The 24,739-nt window shown below is 40.7% G+C and overlaps 1 protein-coding gene across 1 annotated transcript in view; it reads left to right on the forward strand.

The window, feature by feature from the left end:
* The first annotated feature begins 1,293 nt into the window (after window positions 1-1,293).
* The window catches only part of NCKIPSD (NCK interacting protein with SH3 domain), a 116,116-nt gene continuing 92,670 nt past the window's right edge, over window positions 1,294-24,739 (forward strand). The window contains exon 1 of the mRNA XM_032211309.1: window positions 1,294-1,585. Within this exon, the coding sequence (XP_032067200.1) occupies window positions 1,415-1,585 (171 nt within the window). The 5' untranslated portion in view covers window positions 1,294-1,414. The remainder of the gene's footprint in view (window positions 1,586-24,739) is intronic.

A 24,739-nucleotide genomic window follows, 5' to 3' on the forward strand; every position in this document is an offset into this window, starting at 1 on the left:
GCAATCCACTGTACATGAGGTTGCCTTTAACGCCTACTTGGAAACTATAGTTTATCTAGAATGCAGCGCCTCCTTCCTAATGATGGGAGTGTATTACCTGTGTTACAGGCCTTGCAATGGCTACCTTGTGGTTCCTGGATACGATGTAAATAGCAATAGCAGTTAGACTTATATACCGCTTTATAGGGCTTTCAGCTCTCTCTAAGTGGTTTAGTCAGCATATTGCCCCCCCAGTCTGGGTCCTCATGCTGGTTTTGACCTATAAAGCAGAAATGCTTTCTGAGAGACAGAGGAAAAAGCTTCAATAAAGGCACTTGAACTTGCATGTACTTAAACATGAACTTGCATACTCAATGCTGTTTTTGACCTACTGTCACCATTCTATGACTGATTATATGACCGAGGAGAGTGTCAACTCTAAAGGGATAGGAATGTCTAAGTGATGTTGTCCTTTGTCATTTACAAGGTTTTTGATACAGTCCATCACCAAAGATTCCTAAAGCAAACATTTGTGGTAAAAGCAGGAAAGGAGTGCCTTTTCTTAATCTATCATCAATTGTTGTTGTTGCTGTTGCAAAGTTGTGTCCAACCCGTCACTACCCCATGGGCAACGTTCCTCCTGGCCTTCCTGTCCTCTACCATCTCCCGGAGTCACACAGACTGCTTCAGTGACTCCATCCAGCCACCTCATTCTGTCGTCCCCTTCTTCTTTTGCCCTCAATCTTTCTCAGCATTAGGCACTTCTCCAGTGACTCCTCAATTACAGGATTTTTTTAAAAAAGTGCGCTTGGAAATAAATAGACAGCGATAACAACAAAAAAATGATTTAGGGAAGCAACTCACCAATGACAAAAAGGGTTTTATTTACAACCCAGACAGAAGTCCAGTAAGGAGCCACCGTCAGCTGATAGCGTTGTATACATATATGCAAGGGATACAATTGTATCCCCCCCCCCTTGTAAATTGTACTTTGTACAATTGTAAATTGCACTGCCGCTTACATGCTTCTAGCTTTGCATGCTCGAACCCAGAACTTTCCCTAAGCTAAAGACCTCGGCGAGTCAAAGGCCGATTTGCACGTGTGAAGAATGCAGCCTGGCCAAATCCGAGTTGCACGCGGGATTTCCACGGGCCTCAGCTTCGTTCCCGCCGGGACGGAAAGTTTGAACGGGCCACCCTTCTTGCGAAACGGCGCCGCGGCAGATGGCGCCACAGCACCGCGGTGGGAAAGGGGGCGAGGCTGCGTCCTGGCGCCACGGGAGGCTGACGCAGGCCCGGGATAGGGGCGGAGCGCTCAGAGCGGCGTTTACAGCAGGAGCCGCCGGCGCCGCCACTTGGTTGGAGGGGTCTCCGACCGGAGTTTTGCCGGCTAGTTTCTTCTTCGCCGGCCCGCCTCCGTCCCCTTTCCAGCGCCATGTACCGGGCCCTGTACGGCTTCCGGTCGGCCGAGCCTAACTCTTTGGCCTTCGCCGTTGGCGAGACCTTCCTGCTGCTGGAGCGGAGCAACCAGCATTGGTGGCTGGTGACCCGGGCGGGCTCCGGGGAGACGGGCTACGTGCCGGCCTCTTACCTGCAGCGCCTACAGGTCAGGCAGGGGGGCAAAGGATGGGCGAGGGCAGCAGTGGGGTCGGTGGCCACCGGCGTGGCCGAGGACAGACTTGGAGGTTTCTGCTGCTTTCCTGGAGGTGGCAAGGCGCGCGCTGAGAGGCGCAGGGTTCAGTGCCCGCAGGTCCGAGGCCAAGGCTCGGTGCCGGTGCTGCGCCGTGCTGGGATCTGCCTGAAGATCAGCCAGGCTGGAGGGGTTTGCTTCAGCCATCGGGTTTTTTAAAATAATACAACAACAATAACAATAATAATAATAATTCCTGTTCAGAGAGAACGGTTTCTGTGTATGGAAAACGGAACTAAGCCTGGTCATCAATCATCATTGCACATTTCCATATCCATGTAAGGTAGGGCTAGGCAATGGCATCATAGGTAGGTACTGTATTGGTGTGGCTGACACAGATGATGATCAGTGAGAAGGTCTTGTGGAACTTTTCACCTAGGTGCGAGGAATACAAGGAATGGTAGGCACTTGCTATCTTACAGGTGCATCTTCCAAAAGTCAGACATGCTGACATAGAAAATGGTTCACCTCCATATGAAGCCACACAGTGTGTGCACTGTTTGGAGGTGTTTGAACAGGAACAGGCCTTTTTCAGTGGAGATAAATTACTTGTATTATTACCTATTTGCACACTCTGGAGGCTCAAGTAACAAGGAGGCGCAAAGGTGATTTTGAGAGGGAGAGAGACTGCTTTACATTCCTTTGGTTGGCAAGGAAAATCTGCAAAGATTTTTTGCTACTGGTACTCTTGATGCAGATTTTCTGAAGTTGTATTATCGTTCTTAGGATGCACTTTCCCCCATATATGTTTTCCTGGAACAATGAGCTTCTTTGTAGATTAAGCCAATACTTTAAACTGTAACAAATACTTTGTAGAGGATGTTGCATGACCTTATTTTGATAACTGGATTGGTATCTAAAAGAAGTAGTGGGAGATGGGAACATCTCACCCTTTCTGCAAACTTTAATGAGAGGTAAAACTTGATGAAATTTTTGTGATAGTGCTGGGCATATAAGGAAGAAAAAGTGAATGTAACAGAGAACAGATTGATTTTGATTATGTGCCATCAAATTATTTTTGACTCCTAGTGACCACATAAGTAGATTTCCTCCATAATAATATATCCCTAACCTGGTATTTCAGATCTCCCAATTGTGCACCAATGGCTATTATGAGTCGATCCATCTATCTTCTTGCTCATCTTCCTTCTCTTTCCTTTTGCCTTACTCAGCTTTAGAGAGTCAGGTCTTTGCATAATGTGTCCAAAGTAGGATAATTCAAGCCTGATTATTTGTGCCTGCCTCATGTGAGAATTCTGCATTGGTTTGTTCAATGATCCATTTGTTTGTTTTCTTTCCTGTCCATCGTATTCTCCAACACCATAGTTGATATACGTCAACATTCTTCCAATCTGGGCTAGTAGAGTATCACAGGGAATACGGTGGCTTGTATGATTCTGATTTTTGTAGGTATAGACGCCTCATTTGGCATTTGAATATCTCTTCCAAGGCCTTCATGTCTGCTGTTCGAAGTGCTAGTCTGTAGTGTATTTCTTAACTGCTTGTCCCTTTTCTGTATATGGTGATCCTAAAAGGCAAGTTATCCACTACTTTGATATCTTCATTGTCAGTTCTAAGGCTGTATTTTCTACCTATTGTCCTTACTTTCTTTATATTTAATTTAATCCCATATTTCACTGTGTTCTTTGACTTTTAGAATATTGAATAAAGAAGGAGAGATCATGTGGTGTTGAATTTCTTCACCACTCTGGAGTCAATTTATTTTTTGCCATGTTCCCGCCACACTGTGGCTTCCTGAGCTGTACATAAGTTTCTCATGAGGACAATGAGATCTTTGGGATTCTCATTTTTCTGAGCACTTTCCGCAGCTTGAAGTGATTGATATAATTAAAGGATTTTTTATAATCAATGAAGCACACACTGGTTTCTTTTTGGCTTTCTCAGTTATCCAGCATATATCAGCAGTGTTCCTCTGCCTTTTCTAAAGCCAGCTTGTACATCTGGCATCTCTTTTTCCATGGAGGGCTCTAATCTGCAGTGGATGATCCTAAGCATTATTTTGCTGGCATGTGAAATTAAGGATGTAGGTCTTGCTCCAACATTTCACTGCACAAGGGGAATCAAAGAGATTTTAAATTTAATGTTATAAAGTAGAACTAACATTTGGGTGAAACCGAACCAAATGTTATTTATTTATGCCACTTATTACCAAAATGTCTTGGTGATCTACAAAAAAAATGAATGATTGGCAGGACTTCTCATTTATTCCTAATATATTACAAAAATGTAAAGCTTGTAATGGTTTCCCATCACCAATTTCCAGGATATTATAACTTCACTGTAAATCTTACACAACTGTTTGCCATGGGGAGAATCCCTCTAACACACTGAAGCAGAAAGTATACTGTCACAGGTAAAATGTGTGTGTGGGGGGGGGGGGACGGACATTGTGAGCTGTGCAATAAGAGAAGGGTCTATCTTGCAATTATTCTCAGATATTATCTTGATTGATAGCCCCTACAAAGGGAGAACTTGAATGTTGTCTTCATTACTTGATTTTGTTTCTGTATGTACATGCCTACGTATACATGTGTGTCCATATGTACTAATAATTTGGCATTTGTCTGGGGAAGATTTTTGAAGCAGACGTTTTGCATCTGTGGAAATAGTGCAACATAATAAATGCATGGGAGAGCCGCTTTGGCTGTAGCAAGTCTATTTCTCCGAAGTAAAATATAATAGAAAGAGGCTAATAACAGGCCTGCTCAACTGCTGATGAGGGGGCCAGTCGGCTAAGCATGAACAAATGTTGTAACAATAGTGGCAGTAATTATAGCCAAGTCAGACAAGTTTGCAATTATGGAAAGTGAAAGAACAGATTGCTTCAGCCCAAATAGGAATCGGAGTGATGAGTGATAACACCCTCTTTGCTAATGTGAGGGTGTATTTAGTAAAGGAAATCCTAAGGAGAGCATAAATATGGAAATGAGCTTCTCCTTTGCATCAGGCACCCTTTGGGCTAAAGTGTTTTGTCCCATTGCTGGAAATTGGACATACTGCTTCTGAGTTTGAAGGGTCTTAATGGACGAGCCCACTTTGCCTTTATGCAGGTGGTCCTCCTTCCCCACAAACAAGTGACAGTTTTGGTGTGAAACTCTATACCAGGACCAACTCTCCTCTCTGCTCTAGCGCTGATCCAGTTCACTGCCTCCCACATAGCAGATGTTTGAGAAAGGAAAATCATTCATGCATGGGCAAACTACATGACAAGCATCATTGTCAGTTTGGCCTTAAGTTATGTGTTGAATTTATATTTACCGACAAAGAAATAAAGGGAGACTTAAGTTATGTAAACAACTGTCCTTGTTTTGGTGTTCATGTAAATGAATATGAATGAAAAGAGAAAGCAAGGTGAGATTGTGCATTATGCCCCTCAGTATGCTCTGATTTTTAAGAGTCCTTAACTCAATAGTGGTAGAATATTAATTTGGAAAACTGAAGAGCAAAGAGAGCTGTGCACTGTCCTGCTGGTTAAATTGTACAATAGAGCATCTACATATTTTGCCTAGAAAGAAAATGTGACATACATATTTGCTTGTGGTCTGAAAGAAAAAATAGCCTTTTCCCCCAATCCCACCCCCTTTAAAAAAAAATTCCTTGAGTTCTTCTAAATTTATTGCTGGGCCTAATATTAGTTTCCTGCAATTTTGAAGCTGGAATAGTCAGAAAACTGATCCAAAGCAAAAATTAAACTAAATCAACTCAAGAGCCATACTTAGTGGGTAGGCCCATTTAAGGTTTTCAGCAGTTTTAATCAGTATGAAGCTTTAAAAAAAAAACGGGTTTGCCACTTTAAATCCCAAGCCCTTCACCAGTGCAAAAAAGAAAAAAAAATCTAAAGTTTTGGTGAATATGTACAGAATGTTCCATTCAGCCTAGAACTAGACTAATCTGGAAATGTATTAGTCTATGCTTATTCTATTTTGGATGACAATTTATGCTTGAAATGAGCGTGCATAGCTTTTCCTGAGAAAGAATATTTCTAAAAGTTGGCAATTTTCTTCGCTCTGTTAACTTCAAGTCTTGAATTCTAGAGCTTTGCTTCAGGTATATTCTTAGTATTTTCCCATCCCCATTTATACCATCCTCCATCGTTGACAGCTATTGCATATGATGGAGGTACCATCTGCAAATCTATGCATATCTTTGGAGTTTGATTATATTTAATCTTGAATACATTTTATAACAACTGCTGGCTTTAGCCACATATTGACCTTCTTGTAAAGTTGGGCTTAGGTATCTTGTCCAGCTGCCTCATTTAAATATTGTAAATAGAAATGCATCACATTTAAGAATTCTTTTGGTCTAAGTCATATAATTAGATGTCTAGAAGGCAGCTATGACCACGGGAGGTTTAACTAGCCTTAGAATTACATCTTGCTCAATATAGTTCAGTCTGGTTATGATCGCACATACATTAGATATATAATTATTAAGCTACTGTATATTATGTTCAATTTAAAACTTCAGTTGCCACAATATGCTTCAGCTATTATTAGGTTCCCCTTTTATGCTTTTAATTACACTGGGTGTCATTCATTTTGGGGTGTAATTCAAGACATAGTGATAGTCCTAAAGATAATCCTTAGTTTGTCTCACTCTCTGTAAATCTGAGTGCTCCTCCAGATTTTCTGATAACATTTCAAGGTTTTCAAAACAGTGATTGATGGGAATGTAGGAGAATACTTCTTTTGTAGTTATAGTCCCAATATAAACATTCCTGTCCTCCCAACTTGATTTAAGGAGTTCAGAGATGGCCTTGATGAAAATATATGGCAACCATTAGAACACAACTTAGCCTAGGAAAACAGAAAAACATGAGAAAGAAACTCAACATTGCCTGACCTTGATTTCTTTGCCATATGAGAAAGGAAGGGGAAATTCTGTTAAGCTTTCAAGATTCGTCGATTATAGTCTATACTAGCTGGATACCTGTGCTTCGTGACAAAACTATGTGATTGGGCAATGCAGGAGAAATCCGGTTCACTCTGGTTCAGTCCGTTGGCTCAGTGGTGGTCAGTGATTGAAACGCATAAGAGAATATCGCTCCCACTACCTTGAGTCTGGAAGAAGTTCCATAGGTGGAAGGCATAGACATTTTAGTGATGTACCGACATTTAGTATTGTGAGAAGCCCCAGACCGCTCCTGAGTGAAGGAGTGGAATGTCTGCCAGTTTGAACTGAGGTAATGGAATATGAGGCAACTGGCACTTGAAACAGAATTATTTTCAGGTGGGGAGAGGGAGTAGAATGTCTAACTCCTTAGCATCACAGGGTGTTAATATAAGGCAACTGGCAGTTGGAACAGAATTCTTTTCAGGTGGGGAGGGGGAGTAGAACTCCTTAGCATCAGAGCATATTAGATTAGATTAGATTGCTTTTATTTATAGGCCGCCCTTTTCCCTGAGGGGACTCAGGGCGGCTTACAACCTATAGGGAGGGGATACACGTGATGACATATACAGACAATACATAATTAAAAAATAGAAGCAACATTCATTCATCATTCGGGTGGGGACAGATCCTAATCTTTAACCCCAGGCCTGGCGGGATAGCCAGATCTTAAGGGCTGTGCGGAAGGTCTGGAGGGTGGTGAGGGTACGAATCTCCACGGGGAGGTCGTTCCAAAGGGTCGGAGCTACTACTGAAAAGGCTCTCCTCCGTGTAGTTGCCAGTCGGCACTGGCTGGCAGATGGAACTCGGAGGAGGCCTAATCTGTGTGATCTTATCGGTCGTGAGGAGGTAATTGGCAGGAGGCGGTCTCTCAAGTACCCAGATCCACTACCATGAAGGGCTTTATGGGTGGTAAGTAGTACCTTGAAGCGCACCCGGAGATCAACAGGTAGCCAGCGCAGCTCGCGGAGGATAGGTGTTATGTGGGCGAACCGAGGAGCACCCACAATCACTCGCGTGGCCGCATTCTGGACTAGCTGAAGTCGCCGGATGCTCTTCAAGGGCAGCCCCATGTAGAGCACGTTGCAGTATTCCAGCCTAGAGGTCACAAGGGCACGAGTGACTGTTGTGAGAGCCTCCCGGTTCAGGTAGGGTCGCAACTGGCGCACCAGGTGAACCTGGGCAAATGCACCCCTGGTCACAGCCGACAGATGGTGATCGAAGGTCAGCTGTGGGTCCAGGAGGACTCCCAAGTTGCGAACCCTGTCTGAGGGGTATAATATTTGGCCCCCCAGCCTGAGTGATGGAACACTAGCCAAATTATTGGGAGGGAAACACAACAGCCACTCGGTCTTCTCCAGGTTGAGTACAAGCTTGTTAGTCCTCATCCAGTCCCCAACGGCTTCAAGACCCCAGTTCATCACGTCCACCGCTTCATTGAGTTGGCACGGGGCGGACAAATACAACTGCGTATCGTCCGCGTATTGGTGATATCTTATCCCGTGCCTCCGAATGATCTCGCCCAGCGGTTTCATGTAGATGTTAAATAGTAGGGGGGACAAGACCGACCCCTGCGGCACCCCATATGTTAGGGGCCTAGGGGTCGATCTCTGCCCCCCCAATCAACACCGACTGCGACCTGTCCGAGAGGTAGGAGGAGAACCACTGCAAAACAGTGCCTCCCACCCCCACCTCCCGCAGTCGTCGCAGAAGGATACCATGGTCGATGGTATCGAAAGCCGCCGAGAGGTCAAGGAGAACCAAGATGGAGGCATGTTAATTACTGTATAAGAAATACTAATGATCTGATGGTCATTTTGAAAAATCCATTCTTAGAGAGCACCTAGAAGCCAAGAGGAACATACGTGCCAAATTTCAAGTTTGTAAGCTTTATAGTTCTGGAGATTTCGTGATGAGTGAGTGGTATTTAGCTTATATATATATATATATATATATATATATATATATATATATGTATATGTATATGTATATGTATATGTATATGTATATGTATATGTATATGTATATGTATATGTATATGTATATGTATATGTATATGTATATGTATATGTATACACACACATACATATACACATACACATACATATACATATACATGTAATAGAATTCAGGTATTTCTAGTGATGACTATTTCCTGGCCAGATTTACCTTAGGTTTATTTTAACTTTTAGGTTTCTATTTTCTCTATTGTCATCATGCTAGTTGCTTGAAGAATGTTCTCTTTCGTTATACTTTCATTTCTGGTTTTTATTGGCTTTGTGTTACTTATTAGCATGCTTTCTTTTTTCTCCACATTTTATTTGTAGTTATTGTTGCCTGGAGTTGTTTCTGCAGTGATGTGCAAAATATTTTGAATGCAAAGCATTTGGGGTTAGAAATTTCCTGTTTCAAACTAAAAATTGCTGTTTTGACTTCATAGAAAGTGTCCTGATTGTGATAATCTCAGAACACATTCCTTTTTTTTCCACATTTGAAGTGGAGGCCTTTCAAATGTGGAACTCTTCCAGAACAGATTGTGTGTGTTTTACATTTCCGTAAGACAGGCAAAAACATTTTAAAATAGAAAAATAAGTGAAATATGGACACTCTGAAAAAAAGTCCATTACTGTATATTGTACGTGTATGTTTAGAACGCATTATCATCAACTCGGAGAAACAAAAGATAAAGTATGTAAGCATGGAATTTTGTATGGACACCAAATCTAATAGCACAGTCAGATGTGAATTTAAAAAATATCGATATTCTGCTTTACTATCCTTGACAACATTTGTGTCAAACTCAACAAAGGAAAATTACCATATAATCAAAGGGTTGGTTGGAATTTATCCAATAATCATACAGAAAAAAATATTTTGATTCCTTTCCACATACCCCTCCGGAGTAAAGTTCCTGTCTTTGAAAATTCATTAAAAATCAAATGTTCCATTTAAAAAAAATGTAATATAATGATATAAGCTGCAGCCAGTATAGGTAGAAACTATGGAACTTGAAGTTCAAAACAACTGGTAGGCCACAGTTTAAAATTAAGCTTTTGTTTTTTGACCTTGAGAAAGTTTTATCCTAACATGCTGTAGTTATTAGGAACTCATTTTGATGAGCATGACATCTGGTGAATAGATTTATAATTTTAGACTTTTATTTATTTTTTTATTTAATGTATGGCATATCATACTAGCAATATATGTTAACATTTCATCTAGATTGGTAAAACACAATAAAATATGCATGTTAAAAAGATCTATGTTCAAATACCAGTGTCTAGGCTAGCGATGGCTAACTTTTTTCTAAAGGCGTGTCAAAATTGTGTGTATGCTATCATGTGCACGCGCATTCCAACCAACTGCGCATGCACCCCCTGCATTTGCGCACCCCTGTATTGCCTCCCCAGACTCTGGAGTCTTTCCTGAAGCCCGGGGAAGGCGAAAATGGCCTCCCCCAGCCCCCCGGAGGTCCTCTGGAAGGCAAAAAAGGATTGTTCTGAACTTTAGGAAGGAACTTCCGGTTGGCCTGTTGGGCCTGTTTTTTGCCCTCCCGGTGCTCCGGAGGCTTTCCTAAAGCCTGGGGAGGGCAAAAACCGACCCAACTGGAACTTTGGGGATGAACTTCCAGTTGGCTTGTTGGGCCTGTTTTTTCCCTCCCCAGGTTCTGGAGGCTTTCCTAAAGCCTGGGGAGGGTGAAAATGGCTTTCCCCAGCCCTCCGGAAGGCCAAAAATCAGCTGGGGTTGCTGTGCTGGCAAATATGGCACCGCATGCCACTTGTGGGGGCATAGATTCACCATCACGGATTTAGGTAATCTAACCATTGAAACACAATATCATTTATATTTATTTTTTTTAAAAACAGATACAGGACTATATATGCCCTCATATCCAGCTAGTCAGAATATGATCTACAGTTAGACATGGGACCCTGCAGTCATACTGAGGGCAGGATACTATGCCCCATTTACACAGATACCATATGATGTGGTAGTTCAAAGCATGGCACTGTTTTTGTGGGGCCATTTCTATGTTTTATTATGTCTGGTCATTTAGTGTCCCATTTGGCTTTCCATTGGGAATCAATGTTAAAGTTGCTGGGCAGACTTTGTGCAAGTACAGTGGGGGCTTCTTGGATTTAAGTCTTTCAGCTTAAATGAGTAAATTGGCATGCAATAGCAATAGCAATAGCAATAGCAGTAGACTTATATACCGCTTCATAGGCCTTTCAGGCCTCTCTAAGCGGTTTACAGAGAGTCAGCATATTGCCCCCAACAATCTGGGTCCTCATTTTACCCACCTCGGAAGGATGGAAGGCTGAGTCAACCCTGAGCCGGTGAGATTTGAACCGCTGACCTGCTGATCACCAGTAGGAGTGAGTGGTTCATAATTTTTCTGTAATCTCTCACTAGTGCATCTTGCCTTTGTAAAGCTGGAGTGCTATAAGCAGATAGTTGGAGTGGTTTTAATACATACACTTATAATCCTCATGGTGTCGTTGAGTCTGGCGTCTAACTTAATAGTATGGCAGCTGTTACAGGAGCACAGTATTCTGCTGCTGGGTATATCAACCCTAGTGCTGATGACTTGAGGGTTGCAGATGAAGCTTCCCATTTAGTTCCACATAATTTCTGGAGTATGTTGTTTCCAGTATGCTCCCCTATTCTCTAGGTGTATCTTGTAGGAGGGAGTTCAGTCCAATATTATTCCAGGGTTCTTTAGATACCGTGTTTCCTCAAAAATAAGACAGGGTCTTATTTTCTTTTGATCCTCATAATATGGCTTGGGCCTTATTGTTTTGGGATTGCCGGGCGGCTGCTCTCATGTGATCGGGCTCCCGAAGAGCCGGGCACATCCTCAGGAGTGAGCGGCTGTGTTGCGCTGTCGCAGCAGTGCAAGAAGTGGTCATGAAGTGACCACGCGCACGAGCAGCCGCCCGTCAACCTTCCTTTCCAGCCAGGCAGAGCGCCATCCACTCACCTAGGGGTATCCCAAAGGTGCCAAGCCGCGTGGCGCTCTGCCCACCCCCCCAGCTCCCATGGCTTGGCACCTTCGGGATACCCCTAGGTCAGTGAATGGGGCTCTGCCCGGCTATAGAGGGGGGTTGCGTGAGTGCCTGTTTCGCTCCAGCTCGTGTGCCTCCCAGCCTCACCATGCCCTGGCCCAGCTCTACCTGCAGGGTCAGGGCACCGCCAATGCCACGCTCCTAGCATAACTTCTTCTCCGGCTTCCAAACTCCGGAGATCGGCTGCCGTGTCTTCCGGCAGCGGCCGCTCTGAGAGTGTGCTCTATGGTTGTGATTCAGCTGCCAGAAGACTGGTGGTCTTCCACTACCCACCCAAGTTCTCACCGGAGAACTCTTCCCACCCCCTTGTCTATCCATCACCGCCACCCTGAGGGAGTTAATGTGATTGTGAGACCTGGCCTCTTCAATCCGCAGGCAAAGGATTTATCAAAGCAAAAAGTTCGGCTTCCAAATCTCTCTGCTCAGCAGCTGCCAAACCGGGGAGTAAACAGTGCTTGAGTGTGCAAAGAATATGCGTCTTTTTCCAAACTGGAAAAAGTTCGCCCCTGAGGCTGTGCAAGAGAGCAGCTATCCGGCAACCCCCCCTCTCCAGCTGGGCACAGTGCCATTAATCAACCTAGTGGTATCCCAAAGGTGCCAAGCAATGGGAGTGCCTTTGCCCCCCCCCCCGGGCTCCCTTGGCTTGACGCCTTTGGGATACCACTAGGTTGGTGAGTGGCGCTCTGCCTGGCTGAAGGCGGGGGGGGGGGGTTGCCCAAGAGACTTATTTTCAGGGAAGGGGTTATATTTTTGCCCACCCGAAAAATAATGGCATGGCCTTATTTTCAGGACATGTCATGTTTTCAGGGAAACATGGTAGGATCATAGGGATCATAATTTTGGAAATAACAGTGCATAGGAAAAAGGATGTACTAAGTAAACAGTTTCAAAGGCATCACTTATTTTTATGTTCCAAGTAAAAAAGAAAGAAGTGTATCTTAAAATTAGTCTAGATTTTGATGTAACATCACATTTGTTTTTAACTTTCTTTTCCTATCATGCTTCAGATGCCATTTCGAATGCATTTCTTATCTGTTTTCCTGCAGACAGAAAATGACCTTCCAGAAGATTAGTCTCTAACAGTTTTTCTATTTTTTATTTTTTAAATAAATTTGTTATTAAACAAATAAAACTAACACAAAGTAATAAAAAGCAAAAGCAATAAAGAAAAGCAAAAGTGTGGGGGGAGAATGGGGATAAAATAGAAACTTCCACTTTCCTTTATAGTTATCAGTACTGTTTAAAAATTCTTCCTTATACTATTGTTATAAAATCCCCCTTACATTTTTGTTATCCCATTTTTTTCTGATCATAAAAACCACAAATCATAAGTGCACTTTTTCTGTTTTATGAAAAAAGCATATGAGGATTTTCTGTTGTTGTTAGTTGCAAAGTTGTGTCTGACCCATTGCAACCCCATGAACAATGTTCCTTGAGGCCTTCCTGTCCTCTACCATCCTCTGGAATCTATTTAAGCTCATACCTACTGCTTCAGAGACTCCATCCAGCTACCTCATTCTCTGTTGTCCCCTTCTTTTGCCCTCAATCTTTCCCAGCATTAGGCTCTTCTCCAGCGAGTCCTTCCTTCTCATTAGACGTTCAAGGTGTTTTTTGAGTTTTATCTTCAGGATTTTCTAGTCAACTATAAATATTATTTTCCTCTAATCAGAGGTTAATTTCAATAGTTAGAAGAGTGGCAAATAAATTTAATAAATAAATATCTTCAGTAACCATTCTACTCTAGACAGTGTTGAGTCTTTCCACTTTTCAACATGCAATGGTCTTGTCGCAGTTGTCATTTATAAAAGCAAAGTTCCATGACTTTTTGTAGTTGCTTGTCCATTGGACCCAAAAGAAAAGTCTTCTGGTTTCAGTTGCACTTTAACCCTTTAAAATCTTTTGAATTAGTGCATATATTGTATTCAAAATGTTCTGACTTTTACATGTCCACCAAACATGATAAAATGTCCCTTCCTAGCAAAGATTCAAAGTACCTTTATACATTGTAGACAATTTCTCTGATGATAAATATGAATGATACCTCATCTTATAAAATTCCTTTGAAGGCTACAACATTTCAATCCTTTCAGCCATATATTTCCTCATTGGTCCTTTTGTATATGGTTAGCAAAGTTTTTGACCCATTTTATTATGCATTTTTCAGTTCTTCTGTCTCATATTTTAGCAAAAGTTTATACTTTTTAGCAATAACATGTTCATCATTAGTACATAATTCTATTTCAAATTTAGTCATGCTTCATTCAAAACCATAAAATGTTTTATACATGGTCGATCTTTCTGTTAATCATACATAAGAAAACTTTAAACCAGGATAACTTTCTGTTATCAAACCTTTTCTTGATTTCATTTTACAATCACTTGAGAAAATTTTAGTATCGCTTGGTAGACTAACCATTTAGATTTACTTATTTCTCGTCTATAAAATGCATCTTGTACTGAAAGCCATATAGGTTGTTTTGTGGCAAACCCTGAGCTCATATTTGTTTCATGTAGTCTGTCTAACAATGATTTTTAGAGTACATTCACCTTAACTTTATTATACCATAGACATCCATACCTTCCAAATCTCAAGTCTATAGCCAATAACTCCTTCCTCTTCTTAACATTACTCATTCTTTCATCCGAACTCAACAGCATGCAACCAAATATACTGATAAGTCCAATCCTCTTCATTTCTTCATATCTTCCCTTGCCATGTAAATTTAGATATGTCCCCCTGCCATTGTTTAAATGGTACATCAGCTGTCAAAACAGGTATTATCTGAAACAAAAATAACATTCTGGGTAAAACATTCATCTTAATCACAAAATTTCTCCCCAACAATGACAATTATACTTCATCCCATCATGACATTTTTTTAAAAAATTCATCCATAATGCTTTTCTTTCTGAATGAAGTATCCAGTATTGTGTTTTAAAGGATGAGTTCTCTTGGAAGCTACCGTAATGCATTTTCAAGTAATTAGTTGTGCTTCTATGACTAGATCCCCTCTAATTTAAGAAATTAATATACTGTAATTGATCTTCAGTGTGGAAGGGAACCTAATGTTGTGAAGTTCAAGCTCCAGAAACACAATCATTCTGATTTATTTTATATTAACATATGGTTTAATCCTTTAACAATTAACAAGAGCTAGTGGATGTACTTGGTTAATTTAGTCATGGCTATCTTTCTTACCATCCAGAAAATATTTCAAAGAATATGTACTTCAATAAGTACTTTCAGTGCACCGTTAATCATCACATTCTTTGTTGTATGAAAATTGTCTTCAAGGACATGTGAAATTATCCATCTATTAACTTTAGAGCAATACAGGATGCATTTGTTAAAAAAAACCCTAGCAGATCTGAAATTTGTAATCAGCTGAAATTTGACATTGTTTTCTTGAATGGGTGTTTGCATTCCCTTCAACTTTTAAAACTCCAGCTGCTGTAATGTTATGTTAATTATAGTAAATAAATATACTGCACATTAAGACAAGCCTCTTAAATGTGTTTTTGTTGGTGCATCATGTTTGATTGTAGGGCCTGCTTTTGGTAAATGGAAAAGCTTGGGGACAGACAGTTGATAATGTCAAAAACAAAATTATAATTTGGAAGCAGCTGTGAACTGCACAAGTGGAGTTAGGCTAGAATTAAACTAACATCTCTGTGGTTACTTGAAGGGAAGCAGTACTGAAAAAGAGCACATTCTTCTGTCTCTGCCCACAGCCAGGAGTTCGATTCTAATAGGGCTCAACATTGACTCAGCCTTTCATTCTACCGCGGTCAGTAAAATGAGGTTCCAGATTTTTGGGGTGGGGGAGCAATATGCTGACATTGTAAACCACTCAGAGAGTACTGTAAAGCACTATGGAGCAGTATATAAGTCTAAGTGCTATTGCTATTTTTCCATGAGCCTTCACAGTCTGAAGTGAAAGAGGTAGGGACAAAAAAGTGTTCTTTTTAGCTTCTCTTTCTTTCACTTGGCTTTTAATTAATTCGTATCTGCTTCTTAGGATTGTCTCTTGTCCTTATAATGTTTTGGATTTTTAATTTTGAACCACACTGAAGTGGTGTTTCTGAAGCCAGTTTCTGGCTTGATTTTGTATATGGCAAAGAAGGAAGAGGAGGACTTTTTGTCACTTATGAAAATGGTTAGTCAGTGGTCACATAGCAATAGCACTTAGACTTATATACTTCTTTATAGTATTTTGTAGCACTCTCTAAGCGGTTTACAGAGTCAGCATAACCTTGAGCCAGAGGGGATCGAACTCCTGGCAGTGGACTGAGTTAATTTGCAATACTGAATTCTAACCACTGTACTACCCTAGCTTGTAAAGACAAGATTGAAAGAACTGTTTGAGTGTCCCTTCCCAATCTGGAGTGCCTCAACTACAACTTCTAGAACAACTTGCAACTGCATGTTAGGGGGAAATTCTGGGTACTGTTGGCCCAACACCATTGGATTGGAAAGACTGGTTTGCGTTATGAGTAACATAACTCTGAGTCACTTTATGTTGAAGTGATGATGTCCCTATAGAACCAGCAAGCTAACCTGATTTTTTTAGGTAATTTGCTGTTTCATTACTCAAAATATCATATTCATAAATATGAATGTATTGTATTCAATAATTCAACATTAGCCAGTGGCAAAACACTGAAAGGTAGTTGAAATTGCTTGCTCCTGGTGAGAACACAGTACTTTGCATCTAATATCAGTGACAGTGTCATGGGAGATAGAGTTTCCATCACAGGATAAAGAATGTTAAATGTGCAACTAACAATGGAGTCAGATTCCAAGTAAAAGACACCTGTTGTAAGAGAAGCAATCAAAAGCTGAATGTCCTGGTTGGAGGATTCAGAATTCAGGAGTTTATTTGTATGCCGCCCTTTTCCCTGGGGGGACTCAGGGTGGCTCACATCCGAAAGGGAAAGGGGAAACAGACTTTTACATATACGACAACACATAATTAAAAGAAAACACAACATTCATACCATTAGGGAATCTTAGCCCCAGGCCTGGCGGGATAGCCAGGTTCTAATGGCTGTGCGGAAGGTCTGGAGAGTGGTGAGGGTACGAATCTCCACGGGGAGATCGTTCCATAGGGTCGGAGCTGCCACCGAGAAGGCCCTCCTCCGCGTGGTCGCCAGTCGGCATTGACCCGCAGATGGAACCCGGAGGAGGCCCAATCGGTGAGATCTAATAGGTCGTGTGGAGGTAATTGGCAGTAGGCGTCTCTCAAGTGATGTACTTAGACCACAACAGGTCAGTAGGCATTTCAAGTACTACCTACAATTGCCTGCTGGTGCCATGTGCATTTAAACAGGGATTTCTAATGTAACTGCTGGTCTGTTCCTAGTTCCTCTTCCACTCTTAGCTTCAAGTAAAAAAGGTGAACCATCTTTTGTGAATATATGCAACTACACAGTGCATCTATATGTCACAATGTATGCAAGCATTTACGAGCACAGTAAACCTTGGGCTCTTGTTTCAACCTTCTTTCCTTTTGCATTTGTTTATATTCTGCACTCTGCAGCTATAATTAGGGCTAGCTATGTTCCGTTTCGAAAAGCCACCTTAGTCATTAAGTCTATCTTACTTAAAATAACTATAGGTTTATCTTCACTGCATTTCCAAGCCCAGATGAAACAGTAATATGTGGTTTACAGGGGTGCAAAATAATCTGAATTTCTCCTTCCTTAGTAAGAGGAGAGTGAGCTTGTTGCAACTTGTTCTTGCTCATGCATTTTATAATTGGCTGTGGTTTAGTGTGATGATTGAACCACAGCATTATGATATAGCCTGGGATAGATACTGTATTCCATTAGGCCTTTGAGATCTATACATTTGTTTTTCAGGACAAAATTGGGCACACTTATATTTTGCTGTTGACATGGTTACACTAGACATCTTAACAAATTGTAGCCTTATCTTGTTAAATATTGTGAATTAAAATTAGCCGAATAAAGGGATTCAGTACCCTAGAATGATTGCTTTTCCTTAAACTGCTATTCCTTTCAAGAGGGAAAGCATTAGCAATTTTCCCCATGGGGCAGATGCCAGCTTCAGTGGGTCTGTTTTCATCCTTTCTATAGTTTAGGGAGGGAATAAATGTTTGCTTTTCTTCCAGCGCTGCTGATTAGTCAAGAGCACCTTCCCACCCATTGTAATATACATCTTTAATAATAGATAAAAATAGAGATGCACCTTTATTTTTATTTCCTTCAGTATAATAGTTGAAGTGAAAGAGTTGTACAAATGCCATCAAATGAACTTCATTTTTCCAGCTGTAGCAAAATTGCCAATGTTTAATGTTTAAAGCCAGCTTTTTGTGTCTGAAGTGTTAGCCAATATTTTGTATACAGGATTTGATGTAACTGGTATTGGAAGGAACAATGGCGCTAACAGGTGCTATTGCTGAGACTTTGAAGCGTGACCTTGGCTGTAGCATCTAGTTAATTGCCTGGAGTCACTGAACATGCTTCTAGTCCCTTTAGTGCAAAACAGATGTTGTAGTAGCAAAACCAGTCTATGAACTTCACAAGTTCTGAATAAATGGAAGCATGCCAATTGCTAGAAGTTCTCAGTCTGTGGCAGTGCAACTTAAATAGATTGAGAACAGCAAAAAGATTGATGACTGTGATGGAAAGTCCATTTTTAGGTACATAATTTCTTATTAAGAATTTTGATTATAATAGTAAAACACAATACAAACTAAACTTTAAAACAAAAATAGAAAGAATAAAAATTACAAGAAAAAGAAGAAAGAAAAAAGTAAGAATATAATAAAAAGAATATATAGAGAGGAGTGACTTCCAATCTTCATTATGAGTCCAAACAAATGTGTTGACTCTTCACCCTTTCTAAGGTTACAAACAGTTATCTCTTCATTCTATATTTTTCTTTATTCCATATTTGATCTTTTATCTATAAACAAATCCATAAAGCTTAATCTTTTCAGTTCTGGTGTCAGTAAAAAATCCATAAGGATTGCCAGAAGTAACAATATTTTATTTTATTTTAATTTTGATCAAATTAACCAACTTAATATTCTTTCTTCTCTACTTCTGACAATCTTAATCTAGTTCATTCAAATATTTGTCCCATCACATGGAGGCTTTATTGAAGGCTTCAACAAATCTTCTTTGTAAACTCAATAGGAAAACATTTTCCAAGTCACAAACATTTATAATTTGCATTTGCTTTTTGAATTTTAAAACATCAGCCAATTTCTTTTGTGGATCAGTGAAGTATCCTTTTCTAAGTCAATATTTTGGCTTGTCAGTAGTAAATATATTGTTGATAGTCCAACCTGTTGGATAATTTATTCTACATCTGCCATTTTTTTCAATAACCTTTTGGACATTACTATTGACATTTTCCACTCCATTCTTCAAATATCTCCTTCAGTATTCTCACTGTTACATCACTTTGCATTTGATAGGCTTGCATAACATTTTACACTTGATAGGCAGTCTAAAGACTAAATCTTTAGTCTGCCTATCAAGTGTAGTCTTTAGTCTTCTGTAGTGTCCAGTTTATAAATCTTGAAATTACTTATATCTATTATGTCTTCCAAAAACCAAAATAGATTTGTTGTCCTCAAGAAGTTATTGTTCTTTATAATTAACTACAAAATCTGATTGCAAAAGTTCCAGTATTCACATTTATCTGATCCCATAGCCTGTTTATAACTTTCTAAGAACAAAATCTTAATTAGTTTTTTGCTCTTTATTTTAGATTCTTTAAGTTCTTAAGCTTAAATTTGATTTTGTCTTTTGTTCACACTCGGCCGACGCTTCACTTAACGCCACCAAATTTTCATCAAGGGCTATGGCTTCTAATGTGACCACTCGCTGCTTGCTGTGGCTATGCCACTGGCAGGCGGACATGAAGGCTAAGTGGAAGTTGGCCTCGGCTCCCTTCAAGGGTGGCAAGCTATTTGGGGAGGCCTTGGACTTAATTGAGTCCAAGGACAAACAAAAGATCTTACCGGCGGTCACCAAGAAAGCGGCCCTCAAAGGCTGCTCCTATTTTCATAGGCAGCCCTTTTGGAACAATAATTCCCCTTCCACTTCGGGGAGTTTTACCAGATCCTATTCCCAATCACAGGACTGCACTCAGGATAGGGCGTCCTTCAGGGACAAATGCAGACAGCAGGGGAACCGCAGGTCATTTCGATGGGGGTTTTCCAACCGCTCCTTTCGCAGACCCAAGTGACCCTCACTAGTTGCCTCCCATCAGGGGTTGGCTACAGCTTTACGCCGACCAGTGGGAGGAGACAACAATGGACACTTGGGTATTGAACACGATCCGTCACGGCCTCACCTTAAACTTCCTTTCCCTGCCCCCTCGGTCCTTCATTCGTTGTCCCATCCCGAAATTGTCTCACAAGCGACAAATGATGCAGGCGGAGATCCAGCATCTACTGGACATAGCAGCCATAGAGTCAAGAAGGCAGGGGAGTCTACTTGATCCTCTTTCTGGTTCCCAAAGCCTCGGGAGAGGTGAGAGCCATACTGGACCTCAAGAAACTCAACATCCACATAGCGTACAAGCGCTTCAAGATGCAATCACTCCAGAGCCTCTGTGGGGAGCAGGAGGCATAGCTACACAAAATTTGAACTCAGTCCTTCGGCAGCAAGCTGAAGTTAATCCATGCTTGGACACTCCTGCGTCTAGAGAACGACCATTCAGGTAAGCCAACGGTCAATCTCCCAGCACTCAAACCTATGGAAAATTGCTGTCCTGCAGTCTCCTTGGAAAAAGCAGCCGTCCAGAGCCCATGTAGGAAATCTCCCACCCTCTCCTTATCCACAAGGGTTCCAAGGAGCTAGACTGGTTCCTTTGTCTTTGCTGCAGTCATCGACTGCCCAGAACTATCTTCCGTTCACTGTACCTCCTCTGGAAGTCAACTGCAATAGAAGCTTTTATCTGAGACAGAATAATTTATTGTAGGAGACTAAAGTTATATATGAAGTAATAACAAAATCAATTTAAAAGCTTCCTTGGGAGAAACGGATTTATTCTTTGTGTCAAGAAAAGGAATAGTTGCTGAATACGAAAGAAACTCCCGTGTAACAAATGAGGGTCTTACAGTTAGGTTAAACAGCTCATACGTTATCTTAATAATAAAACATGTAATTACTAAATGGAAAATTGGAGCTGTTCCAAATTTCATATTTTAAGGTAATATTTGACAATCTTATACCCTTCGAAAATATTGGAATCGCAGATTCCAGCATGCTGGTGGTTTTGGTTTTGTTTCCATTATTTATGTATGTGCCCTCCCTCCCTCCCTCTGGAGCTCATGTACATCTGAACTGGAAAGTGCCTGGTTGGGGCAGAGTATTATATGAAGATTTATTTTATTTTTATTCACCATATAGAATCTGTTTGCAAAACTATATTGGGAAAATGCTTCTCTATTTATAGACTACTAATACATTCTTTCTGATAGTTAGAGGAAGATAAGAAATTGTACTTTTGCCTGCCTTGACTGTTGTCATCAACAATTAAATGAAGATGAGTTGACATAGCGAAGAAGTCTCTTGTTCAGTCAGAAGAAATGGAAAGGGGAATGTTCATTTGTCTTGAAAGTCTATGGTACATGGTTCCACCACAAAACCGCGTTCGACTAAAGCGCACTCGATGAAACCGCGTAGCTGATGTCATCACAGAGCGACAACAGCGCAGAGAAAAAAGCACACTGTAAACGCTAAAGCTAAAATTAACCCCTAAACCTAAACCTAACCCCCCTAAACCTAATCCTAAACCTAATCCTAAACCTAACCCTAAACCTAACCCTTAACCTAATGCTAAACCTAATCCTAACCCTTAACCTAACCCTAAACCTAAACCTAAACCTAACCCTTAACCTAACCCTGAACCTAACCCTAACCCTAAACCTAAACCTAACCCTAAACCTAACCCTTACGTTTACTTGAATCGGCTTGCGTTCAAAGCACTATTTAAAGCGCCCTTTTTTCTCCGCGGTCGCTGTTGTCGCCCTGCTGATGACGTCAGCGACACGGTTTAATCGGGCGCACTTTAGTGGAGCGCGGTTTTGTCGTGCCACGACGGTACATCACTTATGTCACAAACAGTGACATAATTATATGGACCAACTTTATATGGAAGGAAATTCATGTGAAAGCAATTGATTCTATATATTTTTTCACTGCATTATGGCACAATGAAAGTTATTATTCATGTTTGCCTACTCTGAAGAATTGGCTGTCAGGTGGCTCATTATAGGTGACTGTGTCATTGCAGCTCTTTTTGAAATCAAGATTTAGGTCAGGGGTGTCAAACTGGTGTCATCACGTTGTCATGTGATGTATCATGACTTTTTTTCTTGTTTGCTAAACTGAGGGTGGGCATGGCGCATCCAGCCTGTGGGCTGTGAGTTTGACACCCCTGATCTAGGTGGTTGCAATAGTTGTTGGATCTCTGTTTCCTGAGCAGTTCCAGTTCTCTTTGCAGCAGCTTCAGCCATTTATTTCATGCTACACTTTCAACTGGTTTGCAATTGGTTGCATCTGGTGTAGAAAGTGTCTTTGAAAGACGATTATTTTTAGACATTCTATGTAGTTTGGTTTCAGAGATTAAGGAATAAAGAAAAAAATCTTTGATTGCAAACAAGATTTAGATTAAAGGAATGCTGTGTTTTAAAAGTAGGACAGAATTTTAAATACGATTGAAGTGTCATATGGAAGTAGCCAAAACAATATTATTTATGATTTCAGTGCAAGGAAAAAACTCTTATTGTAGAATGATAGGGCTGCAAAGGACCTCAGAGGTGTTCTAATCCAGCCCCCTGCTCAAGGCAGGAGCCTTCTATCATCCCAGTCAAATGGTCCTCCGATGTATTCTTGAAAATCTCCAGTGATAGAACATCTACAACCTGCAAGCTGTTGAATTAATTAATTGCTCTTACTATCAGAAAAAAATCCTTTTGTGCTAGTGCACATTCTCTTTTATACTCGTGCATTCTCATTTAAGCAGAATAGATGCTCTAGCATGTCAAACTAGTTGAAAAACTATTCGTATTCATCTCAGTGTTGATTAAATCAAGTTATTTAAGTCAGTGTGTCTTTGCTTTCCTGGACATATAGGATCCGACCATCAGTGCTCAATTTTGAATGCAATGAAAAGGAAGCTTAGAGTTCTACAAAATATGCCATCTGTTTTGATTGTGACTTTCTTTCAGAGAGATAATGATTTTTTTCCTTTCCAAATAGAAGAATGAATGTATTGATGTCCCAGAAGCATATTTTGTTATGCAAGCAGGACTGTAATTTTTCCTCAAATATAAATTCTGTTTAGATGGCATATGATCAGTCAATTCTTCTCTATTAGGATTTGCTCATATGGTCAAAAAAGAACCTGATTAGAAGACTAGAGTCAAGGCATATGTTACTTGTCCTTAATATAATGGCAGTAGATAAATTAACATTGACCCCCAAAAAGGGGGGGTGAGCAGGATTTGGCCCACTGTTAATGCTCAGATAGAAACCAGGACTGAGCGTTTAGTCAGGGAAGTTGAAAAAGATTCTAAAAGAAGGCAATATTGCACACTAGCCTGTTAGGGCTAAGTAAATTTTGACGATGAGCTCTTGCAGTTAGTTGCCTGATTTGAAGGAGTGTTTTTTTTAAAAAAAATGCATTATCTATGCTCAGAGGTTAGTATTCTACTGGTTCAGACTGGTTCGCCCGAACTGATAGCGGAAATTGCGGGTGCCCCCCCCCCCCGGTCCTTGCTCTGGCATACGTTTAGGTCCAAAAGCACATGCACAGAAGGCTAATGCATGCACGGAGGTGATTCATGTGCTCACATTTGCAAACGGGTAAGGAAGATGAGTGAATACCACCCCTACCTACGCTTTATCTGTGGTTGATTTCTAACAAAGTTTGCTCTGCTTTAATGCCACTCCTCTGGAACATCCTGCCCCTCTGGGGTGAGGTTTGGCCCCACCCTCCTATCTTTCCGCAAGGACCTGAAGACATGCTCTGCCAGTTGGCCTGGAGACATAATAGGGGAGTACATCACGGGAGGTGGCTACTGGACCAATTAACTGACCCCACCTCCACCTTGTACTTCCTGCTTCTCTTCCGCCCATCATTTTAATTTCATATTGTTGTACTTCCATTGTTTATTTTTATTGTTTTATTCCTTTGTTGTTCTGTTTACATTTTTTTGACATCCCCTCCCATTTTATTTTGTTGTAAGCCAACCAGAGTAGCCCCATGGCGAGATGGGCAGCAGATAAATTTAACAAATAACAAATAAATAAATAAACAAATAAAGTCACAGAATTGATTTATGAACAAATATGCAGAAATACAAGTTAAGCAATGAAAGAGAAGTGTGTTTAGTGGTGGAAACAGAGTTATGAGAGTGAGCACTCGGATCTGTGGTTTGTCTCCAATATCTTAATCAGACACGAACTTGCAAGTGACAATATTTGTTGGAGAGAGAGATCAGCTTGGTGGCTTTTGATTGGATTTTCAGACTGGAGATTTGGTTTTTAATTAGCTTAGTTCATACTCTTGTGTGATTAAATTTAAGCTGTGTACCTTCTGTCTCATTATACTCCAGACTCTAGTGTTCCCTTAGAAGGGAAGTTCTTGTGATAAAGAGTGTGTGCGGTGAAATCGTGTTGTTCCTTATAGTTTATTAATCTAATTTCAAGGCTTCTCTGTCCTACTTCTGTCTTCCTATCTTCATTAAAGCCTCTGAAGATCCAGTTTGGCTCTATTAAACTGGCAGTTGAAACTTAGTTTATATGTGTTGTGATGGATGTTGGAGGGGACGAACACACACATACACATTCTTAATCATATTTCTGTACTATGTATTTTTTCTTTCTATTCTCTTTCCCTAAGCTCAGTTTGTATTAGATGTTACTATTATAATAATAATAACAATAATAATATTTATTGTTGGTAAGCTGCTGCAAGAAGATTGTACCAGTAACCTGATAAGCTGCTGCAAGAAGATTGCACAAACTGACTACAAGCAGCGGCATGACAAAGTAGCAACAATGGTGCATTGGAAGATCTGCAAAAAATATAATTTGCCTG

The sequence above is a fragment of the Thamnophis elegans genome, chromosome 2 (genome assembly GCF_009769535.1).
Source record: "Thamnophis elegans isolate rThaEle1 chromosome 2, rThaEle1.pri, whole genome shotgun sequence".
NCBI lineage: Eukaryota > Metazoa > Chordata > Lepidosauria > Squamata > Colubridae > Thamnophis > Thamnophis elegans.